The following is an 18216-nucleotide window of genomic DNA, read 5'->3' on the forward strand; positions in this document are numbered from 1 at the left end:
ATGTACAGTCTTTTGGGTCTAGTACAGCAGTCATGTTTGGTTTTGTCTCTTAATGAGTGTTGATTCAACAGTGTAGTCATTCTTGAAAGATTATTACACTGACTGGTGTTTTTATTACTTAGTTCATTCCATTTCTGTTAGGCAGAGCTCGTCTAAATTGGGAAGAAAACTCTTTCTGTATACGGTAATACAATCAGCACCACAAACAATCGTAGAGCTCAAATCAACCCTTGTTAAAACCAGAAAAAAGCATTACAACTTTCATGAACGGAGGATTTGTTATAGGACTGTTTTATTAAACTGCATATGCTACCGCATAAAGGGCTAGCCATAAGTGAGTATTGTGAATTAGCTTTAATCTTTCTCCTGAAGACGGGCTTTTGTTCGGGTAGGTGGTAGTTTATGAAAGGATTCTCACTTAAGGATGATTGACGATTCTGGTTCACTCATGTTTTGCAACACTGAATATGTAGATTATTATTTACAGTGATCTCATTCACTGTGATACGCTCTAATTTTCTGTTTTGGGTTCAGTACTTTACGGAGGAATTGCACTCATCCATCAAGCACATATTACGCAAGACCTCTCTATTGGAAATTACATACCCTAGCTCTTCGTCCTGCACTTATTATCCTTCAAAGAGCACTTTAAAGTGTTGACCTTGATGGTGGTGCTGTGTGTTGTTTCAGATGAGAGTGGTCTCCTGGTGCACTGCATATCAGGCTGGGACCGAACGCCTCTGTTCGTGTCCCTCCTCAGGATCTCCCTGTGGGCAGTAAGTTCTCCCTCCTCTTCTCCTTCAGTTTTTTTCATCTCCTTTATTCTCTCCCAGTGCTTCTCCACATGACAACCGGCCACCCAGCAGCTCATTTAGGCCTTCAAACATTCATTAGTGGCTCCGGTAATCCCAAGCTGCATCCATGTGCTTCGGCCTCTCCACCCTTCCTCACTCATCTGTCTCCACATATAACTCATTTACCATTTCAAACACGTGCCTTAATTACCCTCCTCTGTATTCGCCTCCTTTATTAAAAATAGAACTCCTGCGTTATGAATATGCAAGACGTGGTCCACACTTAAAGCCTCTCATTAAAATACGGGCTGCACATGTGAAGTTGCTTTCAAACAGAATAAGAAATCAGGTTTGGATGTATGTCAGCCATGGATGAATGACCCGTGGTGTTTTATGTAACGCTGTGTTCATATTGAACAATACCAACCCAGTAGTAGGCCGATCTGAAAGACGTAGTGTGTCTGGACTGAAAATTGGCACGATTGACGGTTTTATTGATTATTGGCCTATTTAGTTTATCATAGTAGACGTCAGAATATTTTTCAACTTTGTCTCGCTTTGTATGACGGCTTTCACAACTTATCAATGACATTAATCAATAGAAACATAGATTGGCCTTCTAAGTACAACATAGAAAATGATAAGGTTTGATAACAAACAATCCATAATTTCCTGTTAGTGTGATCCAAGGATGGGTCTAGTTTTTGTGCCTATTTTTTCCAAACAACACAGCCACGATCAAACATCGCCGTCCTCTCAGCTCTGTGTAAACACAGCCTGCAGTTCAGTCGAGAAGTCCCTGAATTTTTGTCATAGCTGAATCATTAATGACTGTTACACTTTTTTTTCTTACAGAATCTTGTACAAATGGTTTATTTTTGTCATTAAAAAAAAAGATGAGATTTTTCAAATTGTGCAAATTTAAATTTGGATTTGGTCACAGAACAGCCCACGAGTAGTTCAGGGACCGTTGGAAAGTTGAAAATCCAACTATTCTTTGAGTGTGGCTCTGATTAATAATGTGATTTTGGCGATTTTATTTATTTAGACATGCCTTTCAAACCCACTGGCAGGTTTTGGGGCTTTAACTGACTTACAGGATCTGAACTATCAAATGCGTAGATTTTAACTTGAAATTTTTATCTATCTGCAGTAAAACAAAACACCTTTTGGCTGCTCTTTAAACATTTAATGCAGAGTCACAGAATGTGATTGACAATATCATTTTTTTTCCTGCTGTTGTTGCATAAAAACAGAACAGAGGTGAGGGACCAACATAAATGAGAAATAAATGTATTCTAATATTCATTAATTATATATTGTTTTGTAAATGGAGCATTAGAACAGAGAAATTAAAGTAAACATTTTTTTCTTATGAAGAAATGCAGCAGCAAAGAATGTTTCTAGGATCCATTCATGTTTCAGATTCTACACAGAATACCTTTAGAGCAGTTGCTAGTGCTGCCGTTCCTTTTTACATTCATTTTTCCTGCTACTAAAAAGTATTAAAGATCACGTGATGTTATTACAATAGAGCTGTTTCCACTGCTGATACTCTGAATTACACATTTAAGGGATTGGAAACATCCTTTATGACGGGGTGGAGGTTGAATGATTTTCAGGTCGTAGAGGAGTAACGACAGGAGGAAGAGATCACCTAATCGGACACATTGATCTTCTAATCAAATGAAAATGTTGTGTAATCTGAACCCAACGCCACAGGCGATATTTAACTTGCTCTTGTTGTGTATTTTTCACAGGATGGTGCAGTTCATGCCAGCTTGGAGCCGGCCGAGATCCTGTATCTTACCATCGCTTACGACTGGTTTCTCTTCGGGTAAAAATAATCATTTACATCATGATCATAATTTCATGACCTCAGTGAGTCGTAACTCACAGCGCATTAGCCAGCATCAATACTTTAGGAGTGCTTTTGCGACTTGTCGGTGCAGTTCGCTTTGATACACACTGCATATTTGAGAAGTGACTGGCTAATGAAGCACCGTTAACAGAGGAAGAAACACACAGGACGAGCAGCACGACTCTGGCTTTGCTATTGACCGTGTCTTTTATCCTGTCGTTCCCTGCTTGATTCACTCTCTCTCATCCTCACACAAACTCACAAACTCCCTCCTGGGGTTCTCCTTTCGTAATTACCACCACTACCATCTTTCCAATTTGAGCTCATCAGAGGCAGTTTCGGAAAAAGCCCCTTCACTGCCAGCCAGTCCGTGTAATTATACATCAGCAGACGTACCCTCAGGACACTGGCCAAGCAGAAGCGAGTGTGAGAGAGATAAATAAGTGAAGAAAGTTGTGCAGCGTGATTGCCCAGAGGTGCTGTAGCTGCTGAAACTCACCTCATCATTCACAGCTGAATCATATTGGACTAGAGATTGTTTGCATGGTAGCAGATTGATTTCTGTTTCATGGCCGTAAACACTGCGAGCAGCATCCAAATAAACTGTAGAAAACGACTGTTAGGAGAGTTTAGTGGATTTTGGACCTGGGTTTGTGCTTTTTCTGAGCAGTTTGTTTTGATCTTGTTGTGTTAAATGGGAAGGAATGAAAATATGGTTTACAATCCCCATAATGATCCCCAGGGCAGCTTTGATCAGCTGAGTTTGCCCTAATTACGAAAATCCATTTCTAATTTAGTCCTGGTGGTTTCCAGACGGTTTGAGTTATGAGCTGAAGGTAACAGTTTTTGAAGCATATGCTTTAGCCTGAGTACAGTGGCAACAAAAAGTATGTGAACTCTTTGAAACAACCTGGATTTCTGCATTAATTGGTAAAACAATGTGATCTGAGCTTCATATGAGTCAGTCCAAGTGTCGACCTTAACTAACCCTAATCTTTAGTGGTTTATTGAACACAACCATTAAACAACTTCAAACGAGATTCTGGTAGCTGTTAATCACATGTACACGATGTTCAGGAGGGATGTTTGGATCATTCTTCAGAAGACAACGGCTTCAGTGCAGCCAGATTTGTTGCATGTCTTGTGTAAACCACTCATTCAGCAGCATCTCTGTTGAGTTCAGGTCTTTAAAGGTGGATTTTTATGCCTCTGATGACAGCAGGGGTCGAAAGCATTCCATTTTTAGGTCATAAGTGTGACATGTTTCGGACACCTTGAGGGAATTGCACAAACCTTCACTTGGACTTGAGGATGAACTGAATAGAAGTTGTTGTTCAGTGTTCAGCGTAACCTCACAAAATACATCTTTGACTTTAATTGAGAATTCATGCTGAAACTATGGCACAATTTCACACACATGTTTGATAGAATAAGATGATGAGCTGATAGCATTTAATATCCAAAAGGTCTAACCTGGACAGACACAGCTGCATACAGCAACATGACTGAAAACTAAACTGTGAGGAGTTATTCTAGTTCAAATCACAGCTTAGACGAAGGTCTCACCATAGTTAAGACAAATTTATACGTGAATGTAGGTGATTTCTTCTTCTTGCTGAGTAGCTTTATTGACGTAAACATGAAATAGCTGGAAGGATGTTTAATAGTTTGTGTGTTTCTTTCCAGTCACATGCTGCCAGATCGACTCTCCAAAGGGGAGGAGGTATGTCTATTTTACACACTAATTTTAACTTTCTAAATATTATAAATAACGTGAACCTTAACTTGTTAAGTTGCACACACTCCCATTATTAAATAAGCATGTATTAGAAGAGATTCTGGTCTATAGTTCTCAAACCAAACTACACTGATTTATGTTCTTGTCTGATCAGAGATTGTTCTTTTCCTCCCTCAGATTTTCTTTTTTTGCTTCAATTTTTTGAAGCACATTGTCTCAGAGAAGTTCTCTGCTGTTAAGAAACAGAGGTGTGTTCTTCATTTATACTGTCATGGTAACCATGTGAATCCAGTATCCGCTCTTCTTTGCCGTCTTTTGATGTCTGACGTTATTGCATTATATCTTTTTATTTATTTTTTTTAAATTATTATTTTAGAAGGAAGAACTCCCACTTCAAAGACGGTGATTTCACTGTGGAAGACCTCTGCCAGCTCAGTAAGTCAGAGTGTCTGTTAGATAAGTAGATGGATATTAGAGAAATGTAGCTCATCTAACCTACAGATTCATTTATTTAGTTTATTATTGTGATGTTTAATTAGAGCAGTACAAGTTCCATTGTAATGTCATACTATATGGTACCACTCAACAGTTTGGAAACAACTATTTGTACAGAGAGTTTTCTTTATTTTTTATTTTCTACATGGAAGACATTATAAGTAAGCTAGTATACCAAAATTGCTCAAAAACAAACACAACAAAATGGCTTTCATATTATAGAGTCTTTACAGTATATTAATCTTTCTTTGTCGTGATGACAGCTTGCACAGTGTTTTATTAAAATGGTTCCACTGAACAGGTGGTCAGAAGTTATTTGGTGGATTTGATTTCTTCCTTTTTAATGAGCTCCTCAGTTGTAGTGTCTTTAAATCTTCCAGAACTTTGAGATTTCAGCAAGTTAATAGCTTCTAGTCTGATGCAATGAGGAATAACAAAGGTTGTGTTTACTGTGAGCTCAGGCAGTGTTGGAGCAAAGACACAACAATAAAACGAAGAGATAACGCAGGCTTTTCATCTCTTTTAAAAAAAGTGCAAGGCGTAAATCCAAAACATGTTGCGTCACAAACCGTTGTGTGCGGACTTTTAACCCTCAGTAGAGAACTCACGTCTGTGTGCTTCCGTCAGTCTCTACTTGACATTTTAAGTAGGCCCAAGACGTATGTTTCCATATTTGTACTTGTAAATCCACACATGGGCTGCTGTGTGAAGTAAAGAACTTGCTGTGCGTTTGGTTTCAGAGTCCAGGGATCGAGGGAGTGTGACCAGTCTGAGCAGTGACTTCTCCCTCATCACTGAGGAGGTGGGCGCCGCCTCCAGCCTCACCAATGACACTGTGGACCTGTTCTCCAGCCAACCCCAGGCCTCCAGCTGGTCAGCATCACACACAGACACACACAATTTAAAGATCCATTAGTTGAAAATATTCTTAGTCATGTTTCTGGAAAGTTGATAGTTACTCCTACGTGTAGCTTTATCCTTCACATTCTGTCAGTGTCTTCAAGTTTGTGCATTTTCACTGGTAGAAACATGAAATATATCAGTCCGCACCAGGAATGTGTGTCAGTTTAGAAAAAGCTATTTTTTTCTGGAATCTACACAGAGTGCTAAATACATTTTTGTGGGTTTGTAATTGTCATTACAAGACCCTAAGATCAAGATTACATCCTTCGGTATGCTGGAAAGTGTACCTACTTGTACATTTTAGCCCCAGATTTGGACAGATTTGGATCAATGTAGCAAAAAATTAACAACAAACATTTGCAGAGAGAATTTTATATGAAGATTGTTCAATCAAAATCAAATCATCTGTTTTGGCAAACCTTATTCACCAGCTGTTAACGCTTCACACTGAGCTCCTCTTCATTTTCTTTGTTAGTATGCAACGAATGCTGCTGTGTAAAGCACCCTGGATGTCTGTTTGGTTATTTTGGCTTTTTTTTTTTTTAAGTTTTAGTTGTGTTTGTTTTTTGGGGTGTTTGTATTTAGTTACCCGATACAATCCAGTTTCAGTTGTTTCTTTGTAGTCGCTTTGTGAGTTTAGGCTGGTGTTTTTGAAGCTTCATGTAGTTTATATTGTAAACACTTTGGTTTGCCACTATAGATACTTGAATCTTGGAATCTGTCTTTCTGATAATAAAAAATAAAAGGAAAGCTCCTCTTTTGTGGATGCTGATGTGTTCTCCTCTCTTCTCAGGAGGAAAGGCCCCACCTCCTCCCCTCAGATGGTAGTTTGGAATAAACAGAACCCTCTGGATGAGCAGCTCTCCCATCCCCTTAATGAGGCCAGGTCTTCCAGTTCCTCCTCCTCCAACCAGTCCGAACACGCTGTCACTCGCACCGGCAGCAGTCCGCTGGCTGTCCCCGGTAGAAGGTAAATTAGTCGATACAACTTCAGCCGCTTCAGGTTTGCGTGATATCTTATTTTTATACCCACACTAAACTTCAGCGGTCTAAATTTTGGATGATCGGCAGAGGCACTGTGTTTCAACTCTTCTTTATTTTACTCACAGGCAGGTCGGCTGTGTACCAGCAGAGCCTGTTCTCTTTCACTGATGCATGTGGAACAGTAATCAGGCTACAGAAGAGCTAATATGATGTGCTGCTGGCAACGTTTGTCATTTTAGACAGGGGAAGCATCGTTCAGTGCTACAGCTTACAAATTTGAACTGTTTTCCAACAAATTGCAAAATGTAGTTGTGATTGCTCTTGGCAGTTTTCCAAACTTAACTACAATATTCACTGTTTAATTGATTTAAAACATGATGGAGAATTACCACCAAGACACCTTAAAAAACGTGACTGTTACAGAAGGAGGATGGCATTAATTTGTCAAACTTTTGGGTCAGACGGACTTCTTAATATGTATCCTAAATTGCAGCCTTTACGATTTACCAACTGCAATGTTTCAAATTGTGATTTTGATTTGTAAAAGATGAATCATTCAGCTCTAGTTAGTGCCTGGTCTGTGTTGAAGTCTGTTTCTACGTGAGGTAATGCTTCAGTGTCCCTACTCGCTGTGCTTTGGTTAAAAGGCTGCTGTACTCCATCAGTGGTGCTTATTGAAGGTTGGATAGCTTTAGAATCTTCTCCTTTCACACCTTTCTGATGTCAGATTGCACCAGTCTGTATCCGACTATTTCTATAAATGTCTAAAGCAGATAAGTCACCATTCTCAACTGTGCAGAAATTAGAGTATGCTGGGTTTCTCTCTCTCTCTCGAGACCAGTCTTTTTCATTTATTAAACGGTTATTTCTGTCCTTTTTCATGTGAACAACAGAGTACAACACCGCAAATGTGTTTTGAGAATGTCTCAAAATATGATCAGTCTCCATTTTAAAATAACTGCCACCTCTGTGACAACCAGCCTGTCTCACACTTTTGATTTCTGACTTGTTAGGCAACACATCATACAAACCACCTCTTCTCTGATTTGTTACCGCTAAAGACGACTGGTTGGGGTTACATTTAGCTAAATATCGTGTTTGTGCCCTTTGCTACCATGAAAGACGGGGAAATAGTTAGCAAATCTGTTTATTTTACAAACCTGTGTCTGAAATAAGAGTCTCAGAAGGAGAGTCTCAGATAAGTACGCAAAGGAACTCAAAGACCACTACGACAGGAATCAGTATCACAGATGGATACATCAAAGACAGTGTCATTGTGGGTGTGCAGTGGTTAGATTGTAGGTTAATACCTTTCAGTTTGCTTCTCCTTTATAACATTTCAGATACTGATTCTTCACCATGTTGTTGAAGACACAGATTGCTATTGATATTGTTTGTTATTCAACCCTAAAGAGAAGCCTTGCAGCTCTGTTGGGACTCAAGAGAAGTTGTGCACATGATGCTTGTTGGTAATCTCTATTCTCTCGTTCTTTTACATCTTAATTTTCTGTGTCTGTTATGTGTAGGTTAGCAGCAGACTATCCTCGGTCAGGCTCCTCCCTCTCCACAGACTACGGGAGTTGGCAGATAGTTTCCGGCTGTGGCAGCATCCACGATCACGCCCATTTCCCTCCACCTCTGGCCTCAGCTTCCTCCACCTCGTCTGCTGTTGCTGCTGCCTACGACTCCCCTCTGCCCTTCAGCTTTCAGGACGAAGGACCCAGCGGACGAATGTAAGTAAAGCTGGAACCTCCCCACTGTAGTCCAGATCACTCAAAACAGGACGTGTAGGATGCAAGGTGTGGATAGAACTTAGTGATTTACCAGCTTTTTGTTGACATTAAGGAAAACAATAATAAACTCCATTTGAAAAGTGATGTTATGATAACTAAATTATCAAGTTATAAAGTTCTGCCAAGAGATAAGTTTGCTTTCCATACAGCATCAGCTAACATGCATGGTGGACTCCAATCAATGCATTGTTGGTTTGTCTTTGCGACCACATATGCACGTTTACTTCTGTTAGCTCATCAGCTACTGACAGTAAGCATTTCCTGGATTCCAAAGTTCTATTGTCTAGTATTATTGAGTATTTTTGTGTATTTTGACGTTCTTTGGAGTATTTTGTGGTCATTATGAGTGTTTCTTTGTGTCTCTTTATTGTGGTTATTTTGTGTGTTTTTGTGGTCATTTTGAGTTTCTTTTCATGGTATTATTAAATGTTTTTGTGCATGTTGAGGTTCTTTAGAGTATTTTGTGGTTATTACTAATATATCTTTGTAAATTTTTGTGGTCATTTACTCTTTCGGTTGTCTCTGTGGTCATGATGTGTGCTTTTGTGGTTATTTTGAGTCACTTTTTGTTAATTTTGTTTCTGTTTATGGGGAATTTTGTGTCTCTTCATTGTTGTTTTGTGTGATTTAGTGGTCATTTTATGTCTATTTCTAATTATTTTATGTCTATTTGTAGTCGTTTTAGGCCATTTGTAGTTATTTTGTGTATTTTTGTGATCAGTCTGAATTCCAAAGGTTGCAAGGGGTTGAAGGATTCTGTTGACATGAAGAGAAAAAATGATTCCGTTGCATTTTTCTCAGTGGAAAAATTCTGCCTGCGTCACTAATTGACTTCCTGAATGGTTATGGAATAGTTATGATGTCTTCTATAATGAACCTTGGCCATGGCTGTGTACACGCAGTTCGTCCTTTGTTCCTTTAGATTAAAATTCTGCAAACCTGGCTATCTGTCTGCTGTTGGTAGGTTGGATTAGACAGAAAAAATGTAAGTTGTGTCTCAGTTTTGTCAGCAGATTGATGACGCTGTTACTGGTCTGACAGCACAATTTGAAATTGATCACAAGGAGATTAAGATCGGTGCTATTGACACTAAGTCTCCAATGTACTGATAGATACGTATGACCTCAACAACACTGACCTTCTAATCTAATGTCTGACCATGTAAAATGTCAACATCTGGCTGGAAATATTAACATTAGAGTTGGTAGGACAATGAAAACTGGTTCTTGTTACTGCAGCAAACTCTACAGTCAGATCTATGAATATTTGGACACTGACACAAATGTCAGCATTTCGGCTCGACCACAATGGATTTGAAATGAAACAGTTAAGATCTTCTTTAAGTGCAGACTTTCAGCTTTAATTTGAGGGTCTTTACATACAAATCAGGTGAATGATGAAGGAATTCAGCACATTTTATATGTTCTCTCCACCTTTCTAAGGGACCAAAAGTAATTGGACAAACTAACATAATCATAAATTAAATTATCGTTTTTATTATTTGGTTGCAAATTCATGACAGCCTGAAGTCTGGAACCCATAGACATCACCAGATGCTGGGTTTGGTCCATGGTGATGCTCTGCAAGGCCTCTATTGCTGCTGCCTTCACTTCTTGATTGTTCTTGGGGCATTTTACCTTCAATTTTATCTTTAGCAAGTGAAATGATTCCTCAGTATCACAGTCCCAATATTTGTGGACCTGACTGTAGTCGATGAAATATTAATCCCTATCATGATTTTGGCCTCCCACAAGTATGTGATATTGATGTTTAAAATGCTCAGCTCATAAGAACAGTCCATGTAGATAAAGTTACTGGCATTAAGCTTTGGTAAATCGGACATTAGAAGACCTTATTTCAGTATTTTTGAATCAAGTTTTGGTCTCTTGCCTGTCTGAGTGGCTTCACTGCAGTAACTGAGTGGAGACTAGAAGCTTCTCTGTGCACAACAACCTAGCTAGTATCTAGCATTTAGGTTACATTGATAAATTGTGGTGTGTATCAATAAGCAGATATTCAGTTTTGGGTGCAGTTTTATTTAGATTTTTCCTCTAATTCAACTGAACTCAAGAAGGTCATTATTTTAAGTCTTGTTTTGAAGCAGATTTGCACATAAACAAGATTTTAGCTCAGCATGAAAGCAGCGCTCTGTTTATTCAAATGTGACAATTAAAATACTTTGTCTTTAAAACGGATAAATAGTCGTGATAAACAAGCTAATCAGGAGTTGATTGTATGAGAAGATAGCTGCCTGTGAGGCAACACGACTAATTTGTTTCAGCATTTAAAGCTCTGTGTGATAAATGCAAATCCACTTGTGAATGGTATCTGAAGCAAAAGAACTGTTTCATAATCCATGGTCAGTGTTAGACCATGTAAGAAAGGTTCCAAAGGTGGAAAAAGTTTTCATCTTTGTAAAAATGAGTCATTATTTTCTATGTAAATGCACTCCCCTTTAAAGTCACCCCAATCATTCTGGGGTGATCATTTCCAGATAGTTATTCGGTCCTCTGCAAGAAATACAAAATATCACAATGTCATTTTTTTTCCAAAATCGCGTGGTCCTACCTTGCACCATAGAGATGGAAGTAAAACTGCAAGTTCTCCTTACTAAACTGCCAGTTAGAGCTGCCAAAAAACCCCCAACCTGTCCACCCATTACTGGTTTGTCCTCATCAGACCAGTGTTGACCAGGAGCTCCCCACCAGCCTTGCAGTTTTAGTTTCCTATTTAGTTATAGTTTCACCTGGTTATACCAATTTGGTCCTTGTCAGAGTGACTTTACATCTATTGACTACCAGAGCTAAATGTTACCGTCTGTTGTATCCCAGAATCTAATGTGCTGTTCTTATCAGATCAGCTTAATCTACTTAATCTCTAAGTGGTCAGATTTTATTGGGATCATCTCGGTTGGCATTCGTTAAAAAAATAATAAATATTTCCCAGCAGAGATGGCTTCTGCTGCCCTGTACTGATCGGAGCGATAGATGTTGAGGAAGAATCGAGGGAGATGAATTTCCATTGGGTTCTCTCTCTTGACTCATTCTCCAACTCTCGGCTCCCAGCAGGGGCCACATTTTAATTTCTGCTTGATCTGGCTGCCAAATTGAGCGTGTCCCGCCAGCATCACTCGCAGACGGAGAAGGCAAATAACATCTATGCATCTTTGTTCGGAGAGAATTAGACGGGCTGGGAAGAAGGGGAGGGAAGCAGTGAGATGGTGGTGAGGACTAGTGTGAGCTCTGTGATGCTTAATTCAGGAGTACATTGTGGCCCGAGTGGATTTGCTCCAAAATGTCTCTGCCTGCATCACTCTGTGCCTTGTTTGCAATATCTCAGCCTTATTTTTCTTGTTTTTGTTTTTATCAATCAGTCGAACTCTATTTATGTGGTACTTTTCAAAGTCATATTAGAAACAGAAGAATCTAAAGCACAGAGATTGAAGAACTGAGGAAACGCTGTCCTAATTAAAATGTGCAATGAGGAAACGTCAGATGACATGCAATGAAATGAAATGGGATAAAATAAGACGGATAAATTCAGTTAAATATCTGTTATTAAAATAGAGATAGAAATAGAAGTCAAAGATGATAAAAATAGGATATGAAATGATAAAAAAGCAATAAACTGTACATTAAATAGACTAAAATAAGTGAATAAATGGAGAAATCAATAAATAAAATGACCTCTAAGAAGAATATTGAACAAATAAAATCTATCAAATCAATCAAAAGCCTGACTATAAAGATAGGTCTTGACTTAGCTTTGTAAAATATCAAGACTTTCTGCTGACCTCAGGTTTTTTTGGAAGGATTTTTTTTTTTCATTTTTCAGAAATGTGAGCCGTAATAACAAAAAAAACCCAAAAAACTGCCTCACCCTAGCTTGTTGTTGTTCTGGCTTTAAGTTTAACTAAAAAGCCAGAAGATCTAAGGGTTCTAGAGGGTTCATAGGATAAAAGCACATCGGATACATACGAGGACTTTCAAAATAAGTTCTCAAATTTATCCCTCACTCCCAAAGTCACATTAGAAATAAAAGAATCTAAAACACAGGGATTGAGGAAGTGAGGAAACGCTATCCGTTTTAAAACATACAATGAGGAAACATTGGATGAGATTAAATGAAATAAAATAGGATAGATAAATTAAATATCTGTTATTAAAATATAGATAGATATGGAAGACAAAGATTAGAAAAACAGAAAATGAGAAAAATTAAGTAATAGTGTACATTACATAGACTAAAATAAGTGAATAAATTGCGAAATCAATAAATAAAATAAGTTCTAAGAAGAGTAATAAACAGATAAACTCTGTCAAATCAATCAAAACGCAGGCCTTGAGTTTGCTTTTAAAATATCAACACTTTCTGCTGCCCTCAGGTTTTTCTGGAAGGTTGTTGTTATTCTGGCTTTATGTTTAACTAAAAAGATTTAACTAAACTACCAGAAGACTAGAAGAAAGTTCATAAGATAAAAGCAAATCGGATAAATACAAGAACTTTCAAACTAAGATTTCCACTCCCCTTGACCTTTCTCTTCCCGTCTTCTCATCTTGCCTCCCTCTTGCTTCGTTTCCTTTCTCCCCTGCAGGTGTCCCTTCCCTTCTGAGCGTCAGGCCCGTCTGGAGGCGGTGCGGGAAGTCTTCCTGGCAGCCTACAGCTCCACCGTCGGCCTCAAGTCCTCAGCGCCGAGCCCCTCTGGCGCCATCACCGGCCTGCTGGAGCAGTTCGCCCGTGGGGTCGGTCTCCGTGGCACCAACGCCATCGTCTGAAACCCTCTCAATGTGACTTTTGACCCTTTACCTGCTTCCATCCATCCGTAGGCGACTCTGGACTCAGTACAATAAAGTGCCAAACGCCTCTGTTCAAGTCAGGGGTGAAGCATTCATTTTTTTCTTGAATTTTCTTTGATTTTACGTGACCCAGATTTTAATTTTCTGTCCTCTGGGCTTTAAATTTTTCACAGAGAGTTCATTTATCACATTCAGGGACGTAACTTGTCGCGTTATCAAAAAAGGGATAGTGAGAAATGTACACCTTAGAGAAAATGGTGTCTGTACCTGTTACAGCCAGAAATGAATTCTTCCTTAATTTTTTTTTTTTTTTTTTTTTTTTTAACATTTCTTCTTGCGGTGACCGTCCCTTGTCCAGAAAGCGTTATGATTTTTAGTTCTCTTGTTATATGCTGCTATTCTTCTTTAGTTCAGGTGGGGTGTGAAGGTGACGTAAACACAGCACTTAACATGTTCTCACAGAAATGGATCCAAGCTGTTTTTTTCTTTGGATTTCTAATTCGGCACTGCAGATTGAAACACGATATCTAATCCATTTTATAGCATATGGCTTTGAGCATGTAGGGTCTAGACTTAGAGTCAGACTGAACATTTGAAAGTCTGTCTTGAATCAATACTTGCAAGTAGCTTTTAGTACGGTCAGATTTATTGCTGGTATGATCTTTCTGGTGCGTCTGTCTGTACTGACTGTGAAGTGATGCTTTGACAGGATTGTTGGGGAAGAATAACCTGCGGTCAACCAAAGCTTACACGAGACCTTCAGTCGTTTGAGTTAGCCAAATTGAGATGGTATCTTTGCCCTGCTAACTGCATATGGGTTTATTGTTGGTCGATGCAGAGATTTCAGTCAAGATCCAGCCGGATTAAAGAGTCAAGATACTTGAACCCAACTAACTTCTGTTCACACCTTGAAGGTACACAGTCGTGGAGAGCTCACTCATGTTTCTGCATAACAATACTGTTTTAGAAAAACTCTTGAAGTATTTCATACTTAAAAGGCCGTAACTGTGATGATACCATCTTGATTTTTCTCACTTTGACTCCTGAAGCCTCAAATATTAGCTTTGGAATTTTAGAATATGTTTTTGCACAGAATAACTCGGACCTTATTGTTTCTTACAGTGTATTTGTAGTACAGAGTTGTCTTTCACAGCCAGTACTGGACAGATGGAAGATCTCACTGAGCATATAGGGTGAGAGTAAGGTAGTCTTGAAAACAGTCCAGTCTTGCCTCTTTGCGATTGTTTCTTCAGTCTTTTCTTCATTTTCTCTGTGAACAAACGAGACCCATCCATGCTAACGTTTCATGTTGCCATTTAAAAATATCTCCATATCCTCTACTTGAGTCCATATCTCCCGTAGCACTGACGTGGTAGCACAAGAGACACTGAACGTCGTGGTAGCAAATCTGTGAATCGAAGGCCTTTTCAATGTCATTGGACTCCGGTGAAGGGAGGTCCACTTGATTCCTGCCAGTGCTGAGATTCCCACCCAGCTATTATCACAGAAACATGTGCGCCTTCGTTCAGGTCACGCTTGGACAGACAGTTCTACCCGGGGTTACTCTTCTTGGGTAGATTTAGACTTGAGGTTTTCTTTTAGCTTGTCGGTGTTGCCAAACTGTTTTGACAGCTGCTGTACCTCAGGACCTTTTGCTGTGCCTTTTTTTTGTTTTTGTTTTTTTTTTTTTACCTTCAGTAACACTGGATCAGATCTGTGGTCCAGCTTCAGGTGTATTTTCTGTTTCTTACAAAAGGAGGAGGTTGGGGTTTCGATGCTGTTTGTGTAATGAAAGTTTTGACTGTAGAGTGTTAGCAGAGTTAGCTTTGCAGTAAAACGTTTTTGGGGGATTTTCACATAGTTACTCATGTGGTTGCAAGTCTTTGTTGTTGTACAGGAACATAAAACTGTCAAGTCTTACAGACACACCTGTGAAGTGGGGAGGTGGTGGGATATCAGTTCATCATTCGCACAAAGAGGCTTTCATTTCTGCATTGGAATACGGTTAAAGAGGATTTTATTGTCTTTGTAGGTTAAGTCTAAGGAGGAAGTTTGGGAAATGTACTAATTTGAGAGTGAGACGAGAAGATTGACACCAGTACCATATCTCTGTGATGAGTGCAGAGCTAGAGCCAGGACTTGTTTAGCCCAGATTAGCATACAGATTAGCTAGCTTGTTCCAAAATATACATACCAACACATTGAAAGCTCATGAATGACCATGTTGTATTTAGTTAATTGAAGTAAAAAGAATCTAAAAAGGACAGCCGGATATTTTAAGTAAAGTGCTGGTACAGGGTCCTGATCAGCAAGTTCAGTTACTAGCATGATGCAACATCTCTGGCTTCTTACATACCTGTTTAAGTATAAATTAAGCAAACATACAGTATGTAGTGATCATTTTTAGTTGATCAGTTTTAGTCAGTTATTTTTTTAAACTGCTAGTTTTTTAGGTCTATTTTTTTAACAGTTTCCCCTTGCTTCCATTATTTATGCTAGGCTAGGCTAACCACATTCAGACTCCAACTCTGTGCTAAACACACAAGCTTCCAAACTTTTCATTTCACTCTAATAAAAAAGGCAAATTTGTACATTTCTCATAGAAATAATTTCTTGAACTGACAGCATTTTTATATTCTGCTAGCCAAATTTTTTTTTTATCCCGCAAAAAACATGCTAAGCTAATTTTAAGTCACTTTCATTTTCAACCATTTTTTTTCTTGATGCATTAAGGAATTTTAATTCATACTACCCCATGTGTCAGTTCTTTGCATGGTCAGTCAAAATGGATCAGTTTTGTCAGGTCTATTTTTAACAGTCCAGCTAGCTCTCCTTCCCCTTGCTTCCAGTATTTATGCTAAGCTAGGCTAACTACATCCAGACTCCTGCTCTGTACTAAACGCACAAACTTCCAAACTTTTAATTTCTCTCTACTACAAAAGGCAAATTAGCACAATTCTCATACACATCTGCTTTTTTTTTTATCACACAAAACGTGCTACTCTGTTTTTTAAGTCACTTAGGTAAGGAGTTTGTGAATTAGATTTCACTGTGTCAGTTCTTTGCATGGTCAGTCAAAATGCATCAGTGTTGTACCTCCAAACCTCTATTCTTTTCAGGCACGGCTTCATCTCCCTGTTAAGCTTTCATTTTACAATATCTTCTTTTAAATAGGAGATGGGTTTGTTTTTAATTCATAGCATTTGTTTCTCTTTTGGTGTAATTTCTGCTGCCTGCCTGTAGCTAATAAGCAGCCGATCACCCTAAAAAAACGTGTCATCATAGGAAAAACAATTCAACCTGAACTCACTTCAAATACAGATAATTTCCTGACATGTTTTGCTCATTAGTTTTGCATGACATCCTCCCAATCAATCTTAATTGTGGCAGGTAATTGCTTTGTTTTGAGTACATTGTAACTCTTACTAAGATGCTGCATTGCACTTGTCCCAGTGTCCTCTGTGTGAAGGCTTATTTCTTTGTACATTCGGTGCATTTTTAAAATAATTCTACCATCTTTTTTTCCTCTTTTGGTTATAAATTGCTGTTAATTGTTAGCTGATGACAGGCTACAGTGAAACGTGAACTGAGCTGCAGGTGGCAATTGTGAATAAAGGAATTGAAAGCAACGTTTTTCCTTATTTCTTTCTTGTATGCGTCAATTCACTTTAGCTTATATTGTCAGCAGCTGGATTCTTGTGCTATTGATTTATCCATTATCATCCATGTTGAGACGTATTAAGTATTTACATCACATAATCTACTTCCCTTAGCGACTGAGCTGACATTTCTTAACACTGATAAAACCTTTGACCACAGTTTGGCAAATGTGAATACAGTGTCGAAGGTAATGTGGTTGCATAAAGCAGCTATATAACTAAATGTTTCAACTGTATTCAGCTAAATGAATTCTTTTAATGGCACGAAAAAGAGGATGAAATTCTCCAACTTGCTCTTTAAATTTACAATCAGAGGTCAAGGTGTTCTACATGATGGCACTTCAGCAGGAGGCATGTCAGTGTGAACTATACAATGTTAAATTATTCTATTAAATAGCTGTTAATGGGCCCGAATTATCCTTAATGCTCAGTGAATGTGGCTAAAGTGTAAAGATGTCTGGTCCTTTTGTGTGGAAGTGATTAATGCTACAAAAGAGACATGAAAGGCTTCCCATTACCTGTGAAATACACCAGGGCTGTGTCCAAAATCATCCACTCATTCCCCACTCCCTATCTATAGACTTCTACGGCCATTAGTTTCCATACATAGGAAAAATAAACATTTAATGTTGGACAACCGTTTTTATTTATACACTGTGCTCTATATGATTACCATTGTTTCAAAAACACATATTAATGTTTTTTCTACTGCTGATGAACTTGCATTAGCACAGTTGAAGCTATGCTTGTAATGGCGTTGGTGATACGTTCCTTGAGATGATTTATGTCTCGTATCTTCCCCTGATACACCATGGCCTTCAAGTGCCCCCAAAGATAGCGTCAAATGCATCTTCTAGGGTATCTGAAACATAAAAAATATACATTATATATTTTCCTATGTATGGAAGCTTATGGCCCACCCTGTATATAGTGAACTATGTAGGGAACTTCTCAGCCAAAGTGACGTTTATGGACACTACTCGTGTATCGGCACTGTTGTTTACATCACTGCTGTCATTTAATTAAAACCTTTCAGATCATTGCCAGCTGTGGTAGTGAAACGACTAGCATTTTTGTGATAAATTCATATTCTACTAAGCAAATTTTCCATATTTCCATATCTGAACTTTTAACACCATAATCTGCACCTCAAACCTCTGAGATTTGAAACCAGCTGCTGTTAAATATCCCAC

General features: G+C 38.6%; 1 protein-coding gene across 1 annotated transcript in view; it reads left to right on the forward strand.

Moving 5' to 3' along the window:
- mtmr14 (myotubularin related protein 14) overlaps positions 1 to 16993 on the forward strand; it is a 31196-nt gene extending 14203 nt beyond the window's left edge. The window contains exons 11-19 of the mRNA XM_023293555.3: positions 691 to 776; positions 2555 to 2631; positions 4342 to 4378; positions 4571 to 4641; positions 4770 to 4828; positions 5629 to 5761; positions 6585 to 6761; positions 8302 to 8508; positions 13163 to 16993. Of these exons, the coding sequence (XP_023149323.2) occupies positions 691 to 776; positions 2555 to 2631; positions 4342 to 4378; positions 4571 to 4641; positions 4770 to 4828; positions 5629 to 5761; positions 6585 to 6761; positions 8302 to 8508; positions 13163 to 13343 (1028 nt within the window). The 3' untranslated portion in view covers positions 13344 to 16993. The remainder of the gene's footprint in view (positions 1 to 690; positions 777 to 2554; positions 2632 to 4341; positions 4379 to 4570; positions 4642 to 4769; positions 4829 to 5628; positions 5762 to 6584; positions 6762 to 8301; positions 8509 to 13162) is intronic.
- The last annotated feature ends 1223 nt before the right edge of the window (positions 16994 to 18216 follow it).

The sequence above is a fragment of the Amphiprion ocellaris genome, chromosome 5 (assembly GCF_022539595.1).
Source record: "Amphiprion ocellaris isolate individual 3 ecotype Okinawa chromosome 5, ASM2253959v1, whole genome shotgun sequence".
In the NCBI taxonomy this organism is placed as follows: domain Eukaryota; kingdom Metazoa; phylum Chordata; class Actinopteri; family Pomacentridae; genus Amphiprion; species Amphiprion ocellaris.